At 43.4% G+C, this 20,655-nt stretch overlaps 1 protein-coding gene and 1 long non-coding RNA gene across 2 annotated transcripts; both read right to left on the bottom strand.

The window, feature by feature from the left end:
• Positions 1-601: 601 nt before the first annotated feature.
• Positions 602-14,893, bottom strand: MPHOSPH6 (M-phase phosphoprotein 6). The gene is made up of 5 exons (XM_081924132.1): positions 14,716-14,893; positions 6,283-6,395; positions 5,443-5,533; positions 3,857-3,957; positions 602-1,349 (listed from the first exon to the last, which is right to left on the bottom strand). The coding sequence occupies exons 1-5, from the start codon at positions 14,764-14,766 to the stop codon at positions 1,208-1,210; spliced, it is 498 nt and encodes a 165-aa protein (XP_081780258.1). The 5' UTR covers positions 14,767-14,893; the 3' UTR covers positions 602-1,207.
• Positions 2,443-3,167, bottom strand: LOC309377185. Its single transcript, XR_014171477.1, has 2 exons — positions 2,864-3,167; positions 2,443-2,709 (listed from the first exon to the last, which is right to left on the bottom strand). It is a non-coding gene; the product is annotated as an uncharacterized lncRNA (long non-coding RNA).
• Positions 14,894-20,655: the final 5,762 nt, after the last annotated feature.

Below are 20,655 nucleotides of genomic sequence, written 5' to 3'. Positions count from 1 at the left end.
GGGGCATGCTCAGAGTTGTTCTCCTCAAATGATAGTCAATAAATCATTTCCTAGCTGAAAACACATTTTTTTTCAAAAATTGGGAAAGGGAAGGGAGACGCTGTACAATCATTAACTTTTACTCCTGATCGGTGATGCTTTGTGGCCAGATTTTAAGTAATTGACCCAGCAGCATTTAATTAGCTCTGGAAAGTTAAAGAAGCTAACACATCAGATTTTTCTGACAGTAATAAGACCCCCTTCTCAAGTTAGAAAAAAGCCTTTATCTTTACACATGTGATCCGCCTTGAATAGCTAATAAGGTATTTTTGAGACCAAGGTTTTCATCTGTGTATCATAAGCGCAAAATACTCCAGGCATTGAAACAAGGCCTGGGGCCTTGTTTCAATTAACTGTCCAATTCCATCCTGCGCTGGATCCAACCCTTTTCCATGAGCACAAGGCCACTGGAAGGAATTCAATCCATAGTCTTCATGTACAAATAAATTTAATAATTGCCCAAAACTCCTTAACAGTCAATAGAAGACATACTTCTATTTGTTTTTTGCTATTATTTTTCCTGGTGAAAATGTTGATAAAGGTAATTAAACAAAATCAAATATTAGCCCAAATAAATTTATTGAGATGTGAAGCTACAAGAACAGGTGACTCTGCCTTCCCTCCCTTCTCTCTTTTACGGGTCACAGTTTTAAACAGGCAAAAGTATTGGGGCGAGGACCTTAAAACTGCCCTAGAAAATTAAAAATACACCAATAAAAATATTTTTCAAGGACATAAATCAATTACGTAAATTAACTTTTTTTAAAAAAGAAATATACTTTCTCAGCAACTCCCTGTTACCCTAGCAATATGTATAAAGAATATATATATATATTCACTATCATATAACAGGGTTGCAACTCACCTGGCTTTGACACACTGTGCATGCAGTTAAGATTCATAATCTAAAGCTGTCCTCAGCCACGTGTGACAACCTGTCTGCTTCATGCAGTGCACAGTCAGTGCTTGTGCTCTTAAATGCCTATGCTAAAAACTGTACAGAGATCAAGAGTATGTAAAATGTTCATTTATGTAGCTGCCAACTCCAAAAAAATAAAAAAATGCATCAGTCCCAGAGACACAAAGAGATCCAGGGATTTATAAAAATAACTCATATTACCATGGTCCAAAATAAGTTTTTAAAGGGCACAGAAAGCATCCAAGTGATTTAATCTTGAGGTTTCAAAAACATTTTCTTTGCTTTGGTAGGCCTCGTGTTGCTGTTTTCATCCTCTTCTATGTCTTCCACCATGTGCCGGTTCCTCTTCTTTAAGAATTTCTTCCCAATAGTTCCCACTAAAGTTTCGTACCTAGAAAAAAAACGCAGTAAGTTAAGGAAAATACTTTACCATTTGAGAACAAGACCGTGGCTCTTCCATCTCCTCTCATCCCTCCTCATTGTCCATGCTTCGCTGAGGGGCTGATGGGAGCTGGAGTTCAACAACACCTGCAGGGCCATCAGTTCCCTCTCCTTGCCTTAAGGTCTTTGAAAGCAGTAGCAGCAAAAGTGGCACCTTGCAGATGTTGTTAAGCTCCAATCAGCCAGTACAGCCAATGGTCAAGGGTGATGGAAGCTGGAGTCCAAAGTACCCGGTTGGGAGAGGATATTGTAGATGATAATCGCCATCTGAGGTCCCCCACAGGAGGTCTGGAGGGTGGCAAAATGAGAACAGGCCATATCAGTGGTGGCTCCCCACTTATGGAATGCTCTCCATGAAAAGGCTTGTCCGGCACCATCATTACATATCTTTAGGCACCAGGCAAAAAACATTCATTTATATAGCCTTTGACTTTTAACTACTGATGGCCCAATTATTGTATGGGGGGGCTATTTTAATGTAGGCTTTGGGGTGGTTTTTTGGTGGTTTTAATGTACCGTATTTTTCCCTCTATAACGCACAGATTTTTTCTCCTAAAAAGGAAGGGGAAATGTCTGTGCATGTTATAGAGCAAATGTGTGGTCCCTGGAGTCGAAAAATCAGGCAAAAATCAAATTGCGCTTCACAGAGAAGGGAAACCTGAAAAGAGGAAGCGGCTGCTTTCCTGCATTTTGCCTCAGGGTCTTACTGCCCACCCTCTTATGTTTCGTTGCTGTGTTTGCTGAAACGGAACAAAGAGCAGGGAAAGCCCCTCCCCTCCAGGCAAACAGAGGGGAAAGCAGAGTGTCGTTCCTTCTAATTCCTCTCTGTGCTCTGGTGCTGCTGAGGGAGAGGGAGAGAGAGGGGGGGGGGAGGGAGAGAGAGAGAGGGGAGAGAGAGAGAGAGAGAGAGAGAGAGAGAGAGAGAGAGAGAGAGAGAGATGGCTGGCTTGGGTGGGGGGAAACTTTTGCCTTTCTTTCCTCCCTCCCGTTAAATCCCTCTCCTGCATTCTTAGCCAGCTGCTTCTCTGCACACCCCTCTCATGTCCCTTCTTTGTTTTTCCTTCGCTCCCCACTTAAAATGTGGTTACAAAGCATAGATCCACATGGATCCTCAGGATCTTTGCATTGGGTCACCCCAAATTCACCATCAGATCACATAGCATGTCCATGGCTACAGCCTGCCCCCCCAAAATCACGCACCCACTGTTGCCTGGGGCTGCAATGGTGCAAAAACGTGGTTAAAAAGCATGGATCCACATGGATCCTCAGGATCTTTGCATTGGGTCACCCCAAATTCACCATCAGATCACCTAGCATGTCCATGGCTACAGCCTGCATCAAAAAAATCATGCACCCACTGTTGCCTGGGGCTGCAATGGTGCAAAAATGTGGTTACAAAGCATGGATCCACAGGGATTCTCAGGATCTTTGCATTGGGTCACCCCAAATTCACCATCAGATCACCTAGCATGTCCATGGCTACAGCCTGCACCAAAAAAATCACGCACCCACTGTTGCCTGGGGCTGCAATGGTGCAAAAACGTGGTTACAAAGCATGGATCCACAGGAATTCTCAGGATTTTTGCATTGGGTCACCCCAAATTCACCATCAGATCACATGTCTGTGGCCACAGCATGAAGCACAAAAATGATACATCCACTGTTTCATTCAGAATGTTTTTCCCCTTGTTTTCCTCCTCTAAAAACGATGTGCGTGTTATGGTCAGGTGCGTGTTATAGAGCGAAAAATACGGTATGTATTCCCTTTTTTTGCATAAAATATTGTAAGTCACTTTGATCTGCCAAAGAAAAAAGAGTGACTAATAAATTTAATACATAATAATAAAAGGCAGCAGTGAGTCAGATGGCCCAGTAGTTTGATTTGGGTGTAACAAAGCCTTCAATCAGCTATTATCAATGTTAGCCAACTCATTGCACAGGCGGAATGGAATGAGCTTCCAACCAACCCTCACCTGAAGCATCTTCTACTGCAGGTGCACCACTTTAAAAAATAAATAAATTGGTGTTTACTATAGAAGCTGGGGTGTTGATTTATTGGTATTCCTCTGCAAGTTTTAAAAGCGAACATACAAATGGATTTCAACAAACATTTTTCTATAAATGGTTATATATTATTCCCTTGGAGCCAACCCCCCACCCCCCGAAATGGATGGCTATAACTTGCAATAAGTTACTATTGATGTAGTTGACTTCCAGCTAGAGTGCCTGGAGAAAGCAGGTTATTTTTAAAACACACAAACCAAAACCAACAACTCATCAGATAATCTCACTTCCACTATAAAATACTCTGTTTAAGAAACAACAGCACCACACACAAGAAGAAGTGCTTTGTATGTCAAGCATGTGGTTGTTTGGGAAGTTTCCACTTTGTAAGGAGAAAAGGCAGCAACACATCTTCTGGGTAATGTCATCTGTGTCATAAATGGTAATGGTTACCTTCTGGCCATTTCTTCATCCGATACATCAGCCTCCATTGTATTATCTTCCTCTTCGATTTCTTCTGTCTTGTACTTTGAGTTCATTTGGATCATTAACTTCTGAAAACGAAAAACTGGGTTATCAGTTTCAAGCATTGCACTCCTTGAAGAATGTCAAGGGGACAGATTTGGCAATAAGAGCAACAACCATTCCCCCTCCTTTTTCTTTTTTTTAAAAGATGGGCACAGGCAGAATGTAGATTTGTGTATATAAGATTGTAACCCTTCCTTTGCCTTTATTTTATTACAAGTATAGACCACCTTCCTTCCATCACAGAGCCCATGGTGGGCGGTCTCCAATGAAGTAGTTCTGCTAGGGCAAGGATCTCTGCTTCAGCAACAGAACTTGCCCTTGCTCTCATCTCCCTATATGCCTCCTCTCACTGAAATGCTCTGGAGCTTGAAAAGAACCCCCAGAACAGATTTAGGGGGCACGTGGTGGGTGGAGAGGGAGAACTGCTTCTTTGGATAATTCCCAGGGTTTTCTAGGAAGTCTTCCAACCAGATAATACTGAGCACACTCAGCCCGGCTTAGATCCAGCAAAGTGGCCGGCCTTCTATCCAGCTGTATAATGCAGACCTGAGTTAATACAATGTCAATTTCATGGACTAGAACCAACTAGTAGCCTCCAGTCCATGAAAGTCTATGCCACAATAGACCTGCTATATCCTTCTAGGTGTCACAGAACTATTTATTGTGTGTGTTTGACGAAGCAGACTAAAATGGCTATCTCTTTGGAATGCGGCAGAGAAACTGCCTGAGCAGTAGTGTCCTCTGATCAGAAGTCTTTCTCCAGGTAATCCCACCTTCAGAGATGAGAGGCAGCTGGGGAGAGAGGGCTGTAGTGGTGGTCTCTTCTACTACAATTTGTTAGCATATCTGACCCAGGCACTTTTGCAGTGCTTCAGAGTGTACAAAGCGTTATATATATTTGTATTGATGAACGGTATGGACCAGTTGCCTTTGGCTCATCCTCAGTTACCCCTTAGCAGCAGCCAATCCATCAGGCTGCTGCCAAGGGAGAGATAGGAAGAACAATCCACTTTATTGACTCTACCAAGAGATCTGCTTCCTTTGGCCCCACCTCACTTTAAGCAGTTTCATCCCATTATGTTGATGAGAGAATTCAACAACTTTAAGAAATGTGCCTGAGCTTCCTTGCTTTCTTTTCCTCTTCCCACCCCATGCCTTTTTCCTTTTGTGTCTTTGTAAGCCTGGGGACAGTTTTCTTCTCCTTCTTTCCTTTCTATCTATTTAACTGTAAACCACTCTAACAGCCACTCGAAGAGCAAAGTAAAAATCCCAGTCCTTTAAATAACTAAATAAACAAGCCCTGTAGGTATAATCACCCCCCGTATTTATGGCAGGGGATGCGGTTACGGATGAGAGGACCTGTAGCTAATCGTGGCAGAGCTGGAATCTGCAAGTTAAGCTTTCTGTGCTTTGGGGGGGAAAAAAAGAAACATTAATGCTTCTTTGCTCACTCTTTCAACCATGATGCTACAGCAGAAGCGGAAAGGATAAAGGAGTGCCCTTGACAATACCTCCACTTCAGGGTTGAAACCTTTAAATGACATTCTGCCATACAGGAGGTCTTCACATGGCACAAAGCTTCTTTCTTCTATAATAAAGCTCCTGTAAATAAATAATAATAAAGTAGAAGTCTTAGAGAGAGTCAAACAAGCAAGGTTACCTTAGCATTGTCATAGGAGGACTGTCAGGAGATAAAGACTGATAAAGGAAAAGCCATAGCTCAGTGGCAGAGCCTTTGCTTTGCATCCAGAAGGTCTTGAGTTCAGTCTCTGGAATTCCCAGGCACTCACTCATTTGGTTTATACACTGCCTTGTCAACATAAGGACCCCTGGGTGGCAAACACATAAATAATGGTATGTTTTTAAGGCTACAAACAGCTACAAAACATTCTAAAAGCATTTAAAAACATTCTCTCAGCCAGTTTCCAGATTCCAGGGTTTCAAGGAACTGTGTCTTTCAGCCATCAAATGCCTGGGTAAACAGGAATGTTTTTAAATGCCTCTCGAACATCAATAATGAGCAAGGGAGACACAAATGGGGCACTACTACTGAAAAGGAAGGTCGTGGGTTAATGCCAGCTTGGCACCCTCCAGCAGTGGCACCACCAAGGCCTCACCTGCCGATGTTAGGATTCGAGATGGGGAAGACTCGCATCTGAAACCCTGGGCAGCAGCAGACAGTCTGTGTAGATGATACTGAGCTAGAGGGACCAACAGTCTGACTCGATATACTGCAGCTTCCTATGTCCCAAGATGCTATAGTGTTTTAGAAGGCATTTCTGGTTTTGCTCCTCATTCACGGAAGGTGTGAGGGCCGGGGGGGGGGGCACACAACAACACAACAAACTTACTCCTTTTCCTTTAGCTCCGGCAGATCCAGGAACCAATGTTCTTTGCTGATTATTTTCTTTTCCTCCTCTTCAAGCTGCTTTTTGGTTTCTGAATCCAAGCCCCTTTGCATGAACTGAAAGACAAGACACATTAAAAAAAAAGTCTCCTCCATGGGCAGAGAGTGCCGATTGTTTGATACATGAAATAGCTCCAAAATGCAATTTCTGAAGGGATGGCTAGTAGCAAATGAAGAATTTACTGGGGCATAAGCATTTGTGGAAACCCCTGTGTGGGTTTTGCATATATAATCCAGGTGCAGAGAGAAAAGTAATGGATCAAGAAATTTATTATGTTTCTCAAATATACCAATACTTGAACTCAGGTGCTAAGATGTGATGGCTAAAGGAGCCACAGCTCAGAAACAGAGCATATCCTTTGTATGCAGAAAGTTCCAGGTTCAATCTCCAGCATTTCCAGGTATAGCAAGGAAAGTCCTCTGTCTAAAAACCTGGAGAGAGACAGTCAGTCAGTGCACACAATATTGAGCCGGATTGTCTGACTCGTATAACACAGCTTCCTATGTAAAATGGTTATTTAGAAAGCAGGAAGTATCAGCCTATCTGGGGAAACTGTTGAGTTTTACAGATGGAGAAAAAATATTCTGGAAAAGTAACTTAAGAGGGCAATCTGCCCCTCTCTTTCCCCAGAGAGGCCAATGAGAACTAAATATTCTGAATGCACATATACTGCTGAACACTGGAAAGTATTTTAGCATTTCCAAAGAGCAGGGTCAGAAATCGTGGGTTTTTATTAGCTGGTACCATCTCTTGCACCATGCTGTGTTTTCATATATATTTTTGTTTAAAAAATTGTTGGCAGCTTTTCTCAGCGGTGCAAAAATTCATTTCAGAAATGCAGGGAAAGCATTATTGATGCACTGAGGTTCAGAAAGACTTCCAAACGCCCCAAGCAACTGTTTTTAAGTATGCATGAACAGCTTTCATCTTTGGGAAGTATTGCTAAGATACTGAATGAGGGCAATTGAAGTCTCTGTTAACTATTTTAATAGACCAAGCATGGAAACGGAGGAGGAAAACACTTGTGCTTCAAGAGGACTAGAAAGGTCCTAACAGCACTGTGCAAAAGCTAAATTCTGCAGTCAATGTGGCATACTGTGGTGCTTGTTCTGTAGACTTTATGTATAACTTTATATATACAGTGGTACCTCAGGTTAAGTACTTAATTCGTTCTGGAGGTCCGTTCTTGCCTGAAACTGTTCTTAACCTGAAGCACTTTAGCTAATAGGGCCCCCTGCTGCTGCCGCCCCACCGGAGCACAATTTCTGTTCTAATCCTGAAGCAAAGTTCTTAACCTGAAGCACTATTTCTGGGTTAGCAGCGTCTGTAACCTGAAGCGTATGTAACCTGAAGCGTATGTAACCCGAGGTCCCACTGTAACTCCTTGCTGAGTTGTACAAGGCCAGCACTGAGACTAAGGAGAAGGTGGCTGTAGGCAGGTAGATGAGACCTGGTGAGGCCAGTGAGGTTGGTGGGACAGCGCCTTGTTCATCCCAATGGACCACCCTCCACCACTTCTCAGAACTGGTGAAAAAGAGGGGAAGAGGAAAAGAGGATCACAAGTAAATGAAGGGAACTGGTTACTCATTCAATCGTAAATCTCAATGGGCAAATTTCCCCTATAAGTACCCAGTTAACTATCATTATATTTATGTATAAAACAAGAAATTAGACACCAAAGAGCTACAGATAAAAATACCTAACCAGTTTCAGCAGCTGCAAGGCAATTAAAACTCTGTAAATGAGCATTTGTTTGGGCTTCCAGGGCCGAAGCACCGTGTCCTGGGGGAAAATATATCAAGCTGTGAAGAAAGAACTAAGGGCGACAGAGACACTAAAATCCCCTGCTGATATGTGATGTAGCGCCATAGCCAGCAGGATGTGTGGGAAAGGAAGAGCGGGAGAGGAATCCATGCTGAGGGATATGCCAGAAACAAGCCAAAGGCCACTGCTAATTTGCATTTCATTTGCATACCAGTTGGGGTAAAACAACACACTGTTATGCTGAAACCAGTACAAAAACATATTGGGCTATATCCAACTAAGTTTTACTCAGGGCAGGCCCACTGAAATTATGGCCCTAACCCAATCACGCCTCTTGATTTCTATGGGTCTACTTTGAGTTGGACTAGCCCTGGATGCAACTCATTGAACTGGAACTTGAAAATTCTTAATACTCAGACTTCGGAACACTGGAAGCTATGTTTTGCCAAGTCAGATCATTGGCCATTTAGCTGAGTAATGTTTATAACCAGTTGTGGGCAGACTTCAGGCTTGGAGGATCTAGTTTGCCTTGTTGTGTTTTGTTTATGTTCTTGGAACATAACCCAATATCTTCTACAATAAGGGTAGGCAAACCAGCGGCCCCAGATAACACAGCCCATTGTCAAGGATGATGGGACCTGAAGTCCATCAACATCACGAGGACCTCAGGATTCCTCACCCATCCCTGAGCAGATAGGTGGCCCTCAGTAGAAAAGTCAATGTGGACAGAGTTCCTGGAGAGTCAATTTTTTTTTGAAAATCACCTACTTAGGCAGTGAAAGACTTGCAATTTTTCTATGTCCCAATTAAACCAATAAAAATATCTAATCCCCATCCTGTTAGCCAATGCTGTGACTGGTATCAGGAATCATTTCTTGAGTCAGAGAGGCTACGCTGGATCTAAAGAGGGGAGATGGAAAGGGCTGGTGTGTGGCAAGGGAATTCATGAAAGTTATGAACTTTACACAGTTATGAACCATCTCTGGTCCCGAAAGGTCTGCAACCAAGATTCAGCTGTGCTTGCAGAAGTTGTGTGCAGTTCTATTCGCCTTTTTAGAGTCTCTCTTTGTTTCTTCAAAGCTTTAGAGTTTGTGTGCATTGGGGACCTAAAGGCTCACTTGACTCTCAGCAAGCTTTGCAGCGAGGGATTTGGGAAGACAACAGGATAGAGCCTCCAGCAGAAGTTGACTTGCTGATGTTGTTTAAAACACTTTCCTGGGGAGCACTGGCAGGGGAAAAGGCCACTTTCCACTTGGATGTGGCTGCAGAAAAGCAGAAACCTTCCAGCTAGCAAACAGGGCAGGCTTCTTGCTCATAGAGAAGTCCCAGATAAGAAACTGATGGGCTTTGTTAATAATTATGGCCCAGCACTAGCAGTTAAAATAAAGAAATAAATATACATGCATTCACAGCAGGTTGTTTTCAGACAACATGGGGTTGAATCCAATGAACCGTGTAACTAGTTCAGCGTCTCTAATATTTTACAGTTAAATCAGGGACATACAGTGGTACCTCAGTTTAAAAACAGTCCTGTTTACGGACGATTTGGTTTACAAACTCCACAAAACCGGAAGTAGTGTCCCGAACTTTACCTCGGTCTAAGAACGGAATCCGAACGGTGGAAGGGCACTGGCGCCAGGAGGCCTCATTAGGGAAAGCGCGCCTCTGTTTAAGGACGGTTTCAGTTAAAGAACGAACTTCCGGAACGGATTAAGTTCGTAAACTGAGGTACCGCTGTACTTGGGTACTTCTCATTCCCTAAGAAGAACAGTTTCGCAGTTCCAGCATCCCTGCCTAACAGCACAGCCCTCCACCATGTACAGACTGCAAATGGATCATTTGACACCTTCCACATGCTACATTTGCTAATGGCCCTGCAACAGAGTGCCCTATAGTTTCTGAAGCAGGATGCGGCAGCTAAATGACTATAACAGGCAGTAAACTATAATAGTAAACAGCAAACGAACCACCTGAAGATAGGCTTTGCATTTTGAGAGCTGCAGATGAACAAAGGAAGCTGTTTTATAGAAGGTCGGACCATTGGTCCTTCCAGCACTCTCCCGGGGTTTCAGAGAGGGTTATTTCCCAGGCATAACTGGATCCCAGTTCCTGGAAGCCACGGAGGGGGTGCTCTTATCCTCAGGTCCTGCTTTCCGTTTTTTCCCTCTACCTAACCAAGTACATGTAAGTCATGAGACAGAACTGTGTTACAGTCAGCCTCTGTGTTGTCAAAAGCAAGGAACAAAGAAAGCAAAAATTTTGAAAGACAGTCAGAAGTGGTGGTGGAGGAGATGGTTTAAAAGATGTCTCTCCCCACCTTCCACCCTGGACAGCATGAGTCCAGAGTTATCGGCATGGTGAGTTTTTCGACATGAATTTTCACTCTCTTACCCACTTCTGTCATTGTAGTTAGGAAGTCTCTTTGTATTTGTTGCTAACCGAACTACAAAATGAAGCTGATCTCCCTCAAATGAACACAACTCATGTTAATGGTATTACTCTGGAGCACATGGCCTGTGGAAGTGTTCCTGACTAATCTTAGCCATGGTTGGTCAGAAGCCCCAATGATCTGACACAGTAAAATTCACTTCCAAGTAAACAGGATTGGAGATTAGGGCTCTGTCCTGAGCACGCACCACCAAAAGGAAGGCTTAATTCTGAATAAACAGGGCAATCATCGCACTGCACCCACAGTCATTTCCAGATAACCTTTTTTTAATTGCCTTCTGATGTAGGGCTACCGCTGGTACAATGTAAACTGTGGCAGACTAAAAATATTTTCTCCCCCCCCCCTTTCTTGTTTAAAAATAATAATAAAAAATATCGCCTTGCTTGTTACATGAGTTGAAGGTAATTTTAATCTCAAAGATGAAGATAAAACAGGAACGGTGCAACCACAAAACTGAAGCAAACAAACCATGAAGGCCTGGCGATATTGAGTTATAAATACTTAATGAATATTTATATTTTTAAAAATTAATGGCAATTAAACTCAAGATGTTGTTCCCTGGAAGCGGAGCGATCATCAATCACACTGCCGTGTTCTTCTTCCACTGAGTTGCGTGCTACATTATCGAACAGCGACGGAGCCCATTAGCCGCTGAGCCGAGACTAATTCCACTAAGGGCTTGACACTGGATCCGCAAATCCAAGGGCGATCGCTAGGTCAGGGCTTTATTCATCTCTCTCTCTCCCCCCCCCCGCCCCCAACCTGCCGCGCAATTACACTGAGGAGTTGTGGGAGGAAATTATGAGTAATATTAACACAGTTACAGCATTACCAGTCAATGCAAAACTCTAGGCAGCAAAAGAACATTTAGGTTGGACAAAATGCAATAAAACTGAGGGCGGATTCACACCTTACATTTAAAGCTCATGACTTCCCTCACATCCCACATGGAATTATGGGAACTGCAGTTTGTTCAGAATGCTGGGAATTGTAGCTCTGTGAGGGGGAAACAACATTCCCCAGGATTCTTTGGGAGAAGCCATCTGCTTTAAATCTGCATTGAATGTGCATTTTGGGGGCATGCAAAAGCTCTCCCCCCTGCCCCCTCTAGGAATTTTGAGTGCTGACGTTACAGGTCTTTGGAATAGACTATACTGTGGTGAAGTCATGGGAGGATATATTTTGTAGATTGGGGTATATATCTTGATCACTTTCCCAGATTGGATTACTTTACTGTGTTTTAACTTTGGATTTTATATTTTTCTTTCTGTCTGTTATGTGCTGTTTTATATTGTACATCACCTTCCAACACCTTGAACAAGGCAATTCATAAATCTAATAAATAGATTTGTTAGTGTGCATACAGCCCTATGCTGCATACAGCCTTATGCGTGCAAGCATATTTGACCCATGACATCTCCACTTTAAAGTATTAAGACCAGGGGTCTGCAACCTGCAGCCCATGAGCCACAAGCGGCCCACGGGGGTCGTTTAAATGGCCCCCGAGCCATCCCCGAACTGAGCTGCCCACTCAGTGGCACAGCACAGAGCGGGGACTCACTTCCACAGCGCCGGAAATCGCGTCTGTGCATGCGCATCTGACCCCTGGAGCGATCTCCAAAGGAGTGAACTGGCCCAGGCAAGGTAAACCTTGCCAACCCCTGATTAAGACCATAAGCTGTACCCTAGTCAATAGAATGGACAGATGGGCAGATATTTTGATGTAGCATGTGCAGTTTCCTATATCCCTAAGTTCTGATGCTTTCCCCTAGAATCCTGTATACTTCAGCTTAGTTCAAAAGCTCTGGTGGCATTCATTCTTACTCTCAGTGAGCACAAGCACAGTCCAAAATCTGTGACATTACATTTACATCCTATGTTTCCTCCAAGAATTTCAATGGGACAGATTGCCCTCCTCCTCCCCCTTCTATCCTCACAAGGGAGGGAGGTTAGGCTAAGAGACAGTGACTGGCCCAAGGTCACCTAGTAAGCACTATGGCCAAGCTTAGATTTGAACCCTGGTCTTAGGATAAGGTTCACCAATATATTCCAAGCTGTGGTGTAACTAGTAGGAGGCAGGGGATAAGGCCACTTTGTATGTGAAGTTACTGCTGAATGGAAAAAATCAAACAAAAGTCACAGAACTGGAACCACCATGGATTCTGATATTATCAGTTTGGCTCTGATAAAACATTTATACTGAAATGGAGCTTGCATTGGTAACATCAAGGATAAATGTTGCATTTTCACTTTAATTTTGAGCCACTGCATTTCAGACTTTCTGAACTCCACACCTAGTCCCTAAAACTTTTATCAGCCACTCCATACCAACCATCTGTTCTGTGGGTGTCCAGAAATCTTCATGCATACCTACAGGTGAAACTCGGAAAATTAGAATATCGTGGAAAAGTTCATTTATTTCAGTAATTCAGCTTAAAAGGTGAAACTAATATGAGATTGACTCATGACATGCAAAGTGAGATATGTCAAGCCTTTATTTGTTATAATTGTGATGATCATGGCATACAGCTGATGAAACCCCAAACTAACAATCTCAGAAAATTAGAATATTAAATGAAATCAGCAAAACAAGGATTGCAAATAGAGCAATATTGGACCTCTGAGAAGTAGAAGCATGCATATGTACTCAGTACTTGGTTTGGGCCCCTTTTGCATCAATTACTGCCTCAATGCGGCGTGGCATGGTTGCTATCAGCCTGTGGCACTGCAAATCTCTTTTCTGGTGAGAGCAGCTTTTGCATCTCATTTGGAAACCAAGGACCCAGAGTCTGGAGGAAGAATGGGGAGGCACACAATGCCAGATGCTTGAAGTCCAGTGTGAAGTTTCCAGTCTGTGTTGATTTGGGGAGCCATATCATCAGCTGGTGTTGGTCCACTGTGCTTCATTAAGTCCAGTGTCAATGCAGCCATCTACCAGGAGATTTTAGAGCACTTCATGCTTCCTTCCGCCGATGAGCTTTATGGGGATGCTGACTTCATTTTCCAGCAGGACTTTAGCACCTGCCCACACTGCCAAAAGTACCAAAACCTGGTTCAGTGCCCATGGGATTACTGTGCTTGATTGGCCAGCAAACTTGCCTGACCTGAACCCCATAGAGAATCTATGGGGCATTGCCAAGAGACAGATGAGAGACATGAGACCGAGCAATGCAGAAGAGCTGAAGGCTGCTATTGAAGCTTCCTGGTCTTCCATAACACCTTAGCAGTTTCACCTTTTAAGTTGAATTACTGAAATAAATGAACTTTTCCACGATATTCTAATTTTCCGAGTTTCACCTGTAATATTGTGTTGTAACCTAATACCTTGGGGTGAAGGGTGAGTAATAAACCGTAATTGAAACAACAATATAATTGTGTGAATTCTGCCACTTGAGAAGGAAGACTTTCTAAGAAAACAGTACATACTTTCCTTTGAGCACTGAAAAAAAACTTGGTACATGCTTCCCACTGAAAACCAGTCAATCGCATACCCCAAAATCTAAAATTTGTAAGAACACCTTGCAAAACAGGTCTGTGAAGGCAGATCAAACCTCCATGCACCTTAACTTAGGTTAGGCACTTTAAGCATAACCTAATTTGTGTTGCGGTTCAGCCCCAGGTTCCAATTTATTTCAGTCCCTGGAGGCTAGAAAACATGGGGCGGGATTATCTCTGCCTCTGAGCATAGGCAGAGAGCATTTCCAAATGCTTGCCGTACCAGAAGGAACCTGGTGTCCTAGGATAATTATACTGAGGCAGGTACTGGTGATCATGCTTGAGCCCCGGCACCTCTCTTTTCCAAGCTACAGCGCGCAGATGGGGGGGGGGTTCCTTCTCCGGCTCCACCCGAAGCCCCTCGACTCCTCTCGCGTTGCCTAAGTCAGAAGCCATTCGGCTGCGCTCGGCTTCCCTTTCCCCGCCCCGTTCCAAACACAAAGCCGTTCGGCTGACCCTTTCCTCTGAGATTCGATCCGACCTGTCTCTCCCTCGCCTATTCCCGAAGCCGCTCGGCTTCCTGTCGTCGTAAAGCAGCCGCTCGACTCTCTTCGGCTTGTCACCCGAAGCTTTTCGGAAAGGAACGAATTGGCCCCGCCCCTTCCCGAAGCCATTCGGCTCGGTTTCCTTCGGCGCCCGTTCATATAATCTCCACAGCGTGCTCTTACCTTCATGCGCAGCAGATTCTTGGACAGCTTACTCTTCACGTCCCGAGCCATGACGGCGACAGGCTGCCGCTGAGGGGCACTTTGGCTCGCTGCTGACCTTCTTAGTCTTCCCTTGCACCCACCGGGCCGCGGCCTCGCCCTCCACACGCCTCAATCTAGGGACTGTTACTGAACATGCGCTGTCCTTTGCACGCATGCCTGGTAGAGCTCTCTGACGCCTGATTGTCAGCTTCATGCCCTCACTTTGAGCCAGCCACCACCCCCTTCCCCTGACAGCGTGGAGGCATCAAACGTGGAATCATTTCTAAGAAACGTGGATTGTGCAAAATATTTCAACAAGTTAAATATGAAAAAACACAGATAGGATATTTTTCAGGGAAGAGAGGAAGGGCTGGCAAGGATGGATCGTGCTTAATATCTCTCTCTGTAGCCAGATGTGCCCTTTGCTCTTACAGTAAGAGTCTTTGTTGTTGTTTAGTCGTTTAGTCGTGTCCGACTCTTCGTGACCCCATGAACCAGAGCACGCCAGGCACTCCTGTCTTCCACTGCCTCCCGCAGTTTGGTTAAACTCATGCTGGTAGCTTCGAGAACATTATCCAACCATCTCGTCCTCTGCCATCCCCTTCTCCTTGTGCCCTCCATCTTTCCCAAATCAGGGTCTTTTCCAGGGAGTCTTCTCTTCTCATGAGGTGGCCAAAGTATTGGAGCCTCAGCTTCAGGATCTGTCCTTCCAATGAGCACTCAGGGCTGATTTCCTTAAGAATGGATAGGTTTGATCTTCTTGCAGTCAATGAGACTCCTCCAGCACCAGAATTCAAAAGCATCAATTCTTCGGCTCTCACTTCCATACATTACTACTGGGAAAACCATAGCTTTTACTATACGGTAAAAGTCTTAATAGCTGGCAAAAGAGTGAAACAGTAAAAGTCTTAATAGCTGGCAAAGAGCTGGCAGTAAGAGTCTTAATAGCTGGCAAAAGATCAATCACTGGGGCAGCAACTAGCTTCCCACACGCAGTGCACAACCAGATGCCCCTGAGAAACCTGAAAGCAGGAGCTGAGTGCAACTGTTCTCTCCCCGCCCTTCTCAGTGACAGGTATTCAGAGGTTTGCAGCTGTTGTGGCTAGTAGCCTTAACAGACTTCTTCATAAATTTGTACAATCCTCTTTTAAAGCCATGTAAGGGTCCAGGTCAAAATGTAGAAGGTGGGTTAAGTAGGAAATTCTGACCAGTCTTAATATTGCTACCTGCCTGCTCATGCTACCAAAGACCACATGTTGGTATAAAAAAGGGAGATTGTTGCAAGCAGGAGTTGAGTTTGCACAATTCACTTCATCAGAAGGAGTCATATTAGGACACAGTAAGTGAATTCTGCCTTGTCCTCTTAAGTGCAACCCACCCAATAGGATTCCCCTCTCTCCCTATCTTCGCTTGACTTGGGGAAAACACTGTTCTTAGTGCCAGATCAGGAACTGTAAAAACCAGTTAATAAACCATCAAGCTTTAATTGCCATAGCAAATAACATTCAGCAGATAGCAACACTATCGTTATAGTAAAAGATTCTGGAAGATTGTGATTTCAGACAGCTGAAATCTGTTCAGTAAGGCTCCCCATCTGGTTATCTTTGGATGAAGGAAGGACACAATTTTCTGTTCACTTTTTCTTTCTAAATGCTGTATCGAGATTTCCACTTTGTAATCACATGGAAAGATTGTGACTGGGTAGAGTGAGGAAGCCTAGTGGGTCAGATGTAGCTAAGTTCTTCTTAGGGTAAACCCACCAGAATTAATAGATTCATGTTACTCAGGCCCCATTCATTTCAATGGTTCTACTCTGAGTATTGCTAACACTGGATGCAACCCCAGCTTAGATCACCACTGTCATATTTTGGTCAGTTCACTATATAGATAAGCCAGTATCAAGCTTAAAAAATTGTAGCAGAAATGCATTGACTCCTAGCAAATCTGAAAACAGGGCAGTTATATATTTCTCTTTCTAACATATGTGTGTGTGTGTGCATGCCTTGCAAAATAACTGATGTTAATGCCAGCATCTCTTACCAGGATATCATTTTATGTTCTATTCTGTACCAAGAATGAGAATATAAATGGACTATGAACCTGCACCAGTCATAGGTAGATAGAAATTGTTGTAAGCCCAGATTGCGCACCTGGGTACTATCTGCCTTTTGCTACGCCAAGCCAGACATATGGAAAATACAGTATAACAGCTTGTGAAATATACTTGGAGTTGAGAGTGGATTTCATGCTCTTTATTCAGCTCATAGTGGTGAGGAGGAATGGAAGTTCCCCCAGAATGTCTGCTTTATATACATTATTTACACAATCGGCTCCACGTGATTGGCTAATTCCGGGATTCTCCTGTAGACCAATCAGGTTGCGGATTCACTTTCACCTGGAGCTGGATTGGGTGGCTCCTGTGGACCAATCAGACTGCTGCATTCTGAATCCTATTGTTCTAGGACCAGTCAGACTGTTGCATTCTGAATCCTATTGTTCTAGGACCAGTCAGACTGTTGCATTCTGAATCCTATTGTTCTAGGACCAATCAGACTGCTGCATTTTGGGTCCTATTCAACTCAGTACGTAACACCTTGGTTTCTCAAAACTATACAAGTCAGCAGCCGTTACCTGCATATAAGTTTGTTCTCTGTACTGGAGATAAGAAAATGATGGATCATGTTTATGTCGTGCTCACATATCATATCTCTACCTGACTGGTAGGAAAGTGCATTTCAGTTATACAATATAGCCATCTATTCCTTGTTATCCATGAGAGAATGACAATTGCACTCCGTATGGTTTTGATCCTTCTGGATTGATTGATTGATTGATTGATTGATCGATTGATCAGTAGATTTGGGGTAATGTATGTCTTGCACCTAATAGAGTTACATGGGGGGGGGAGAGTGATAGTTTCTGTCACCAAGGAGTTTATAATCTAAGGCTGCATACTTACCACTGGCCACAGCAGAAAAAGAAAACCATAGGATCAGCAGTGACTGGTGTCCATTGGGACAGGTTGGGGTGGAGGCCAAAAATGGCTTGAGCCAGAGCCAATGTCAGGCAGAGCCAATTAATTATAGTTTGGTCCTCATCATCAAACCTTTTATTGGCATCACATGCAAACATAAAAAACAAATCAATACAGAATTACCACTTCCCCAGTGGCACAAAACATTTACTAAAAGAAAGGAGGCAGAGCAGTCTATCGTCGTATCTCTAGGTCTCCAGGGAGATCAGATGTCTGCAGTGTATTTTGATGACAAAAAAACAAATAGAGATATTTAGCCACTAACTTGATGAGCACCTGATCATTCCCCAGTAATAGAAAATGTATGACCTCCAACTCTGGTTTCCATTTGGGGATACAGAGTTGATCTAGAAATTGCTGACAGAAATCAGCATATAGTTTACAATTAAGAACCATATGTGTAAGGGTTTCCACCAGGTGGTCTTCGCATGGGCAAGTTCTTTCTCTTTCCACCCTGCCTGAGAACCTTCCCCAAAGGAGGTTTGATGGATTTGAATTTAACCTGGCCAGCGAAAATGCCCTTTTTTTGTTGAGGGTTAAGCAGAAATTCAAGGTAATTGTGGTTAGTTTCATGTGCCCAAGAAAGTTGAAAATAAAGAGGGGAACCTGTTTTCTCTGCTGCTACTGTTAGTTCTTGGCGTTCAATATCCCACAACCTAGTTTTTATTATAGCCTTGGCAGATGACATTTCTCCTGCAGACTTCTACACTGAGACGAAGAAGGAGGAAGCAGATAGGCAGTGTTGCTCTCTGAACTGGATCTGAGTAAGAAGGCAGACAGGTGGGATTTGGTGAGGTTGGTAGGGCAGGGCCCCATTCACCTTGTCAGCATGTAACACCTTTGCTCTGAGACCTGCACTAGTTGCTAATCTGCTACTGGGTCAACTTAAAGGTGTTACTATTAGTTTATAAAGTCTTTAACAACTTAGGACCAGTTTACCTGTGAGAACGCCTTACCCCATATGTGTTTTATCTTTTTTGTAAACAGTTTTGAATGTTTGCTTGTTTGTTCTTTTTACTATAAATTTTATGAAATAAATAAAAGTAAGGGAACAACCCCCACTGTTGTCTACACTGAATGGCAGCAGATTCCCAGAGTTTCTTTCCCAACCCAACTCTACCTAAAGATGCTACAAATTGGACCTGGGACCTTCTGCATGCCAAGCATGTGCTGTGCCCCAGAGCTGCAGCCCCTCTTTCTATCTGTGGCACCTCCTCTTAGTCCTCATCAAAGCTTATTATCTGCAGCACATGCATGAATTCCCTGTTTCCTTTCCTTCTCCTGTCCCCCTTCCCTGTCCTCTTGTCACCCTCACGTTCTAAATTTAATCTGCAAACTCCCTGGGGAGCAGGGACCTTTCTGTTTTACTTAAGCCACCTTGCAAAGTGCCACATGGATTGATTGGCGCTGTATATAAATAAGATTAGTTGTCGCCACAAAAGACAAAAAGGGAAAACATCACAGTCTATTTGTTAACTATAAAACTGAGCCTGCGCCAGCTGCACAGGTGCCGGCTTTGCAATTTCCGAGGTCAATACGCCTGCTCCCATGACTTTAATAAACATTGATGCTGCGGGCTTGTTTCAGAGTGATTGAACCACACAAAGATTATAGGTTATGTTAGCTGGGTTCTTTTTGCTTCCTTTTTTTCTTTTCCAGAGGGGTGGATGGTGCTGATTGATTAAATTGTCATTCTTTTTTTAAAAGTTAGTTGCTGAAATATAACTCGCTATGGTTTTGTTTAAAGAGACAGCTTTTCCACATAAAGTGAACTAGCCTAGAATTTTTAAAAGAGGCGAGAGAAAGCATAACAATCTCAATCTGTTCATCACAGAGGCTACGTACCCACCATACATTTAAAACACACTTTCCCCACAGAGAAGCCTGGGAAGTGTAGTTTGTTATGGGTGCCTACAATTATAGCTTCGTGAGGGGTAAACTACGGTTCCCAGAATTGTTTTTGGGGAGGGGGGTTGCTTTAAAAGTCCTTTATATTATTGGTATCTGTGCACAGTGGTACCTCAGGTTACAGATGCTTCAGGTTACAGACTCCTCTAACTCAGAAATAGTACCTTGGGTTAAGAACTTTGCTTCAGAATGAGAACAGAAATTGTGCAGCAGCAGCACGGCGGCAGCGGGAGGCCCCATTAGCTAAAGTGGTGCTCCAGGTTAAGAATAGTTTCAGGTTAAGAACGGACCTCCCAAACGAATTAAGTTCTTAACCTGAGGTACCACTGTAGTCTAGCTTCCGGAGAAGTGTGGGTGTTTGTGTGAATAGCCCCTGTAAATAAGGAAGAGAGCAGCAGCAGTTCTTTGCTTCTTAACTAAGTCTTGCAGAGCATAAGAACCTAATTATTGTATTTTAATATTTGCTGGAAGCAGATAGGTGGGGTATAAATATATTATTATTATTATTATTATTATTATTATTATTATTATTATTATTATTACACCCCTGCTGGATCAAGCAAAAAGCTCTTCTTGACCACTCTGTTATCACAATGGCCAACCAGACGTCAACAGGACCTGAATGCAAAAGCACTTTTCCCTACGTGAGTTCCCAGCAACTGGAATTCAGAGGCATTTTCCCTTCAACTGCAGATGTAGAACATAGCCGTTGTGGCTAGTAGTCACCAATAGCCGTATTCTCCACAAAATTGCTTAATCATTTTTTAAAGCCATCCAGGTTGGTGACCATCACTGTCCCTTGAGGGGGAGTGAATTTTGTCGTGTTACTACCTGAAGTGATTGCTCATTCACTCCAGCCATCACTTCATATAACAGTAATTAAGGGACCACAGAGAAATGTGAACATCCGAAAGAATGCTACTAGCTTTGCTAATTTCTGTCAGGATGAAGAATTTTCCCATTTTCCCATGATGCAT

The sequence above is a fragment of the Podarcis melisellensis genome, assembly GCF_964234715.1.
Source record: "Podarcis melisellensis genome assembly, chromosome: 8".
Taxonomy (NCBI): domain Eukaryota; kingdom Metazoa; phylum Chordata; class Lepidosauria; order Squamata; family Lacertidae; genus Podarcis; species Podarcis melisellensis.
Note: the sequence above shows the minus strand (reverse complement) of the source record. Positions and strands in the feature narration are given on the sequence as shown.

Coding starts and splice junctions, on each gene's coding strand:
- MPHOSPH6 (XM_081924132.1), bottom strand. CDS start 14,766: ATGGCTCGGGACGTGAAGAGTAAGCTGTCCAAGAATCTGCTGCGCATG. Junction 6,396..14,715: donor AGAATCTGCTGCGCATGAAG/GTAAGAGCACGC, acceptor CTTGTCTTTCAG/TTCATGCAAAGGGGCTTGGA. Junction 3,958..5,442: donor GTTTCAACCCTGAAGTGGAG/GTATTGTCAAGG, acceptor TTTCGTTTTCAG/AAGTTAATGATCCAAATGAA.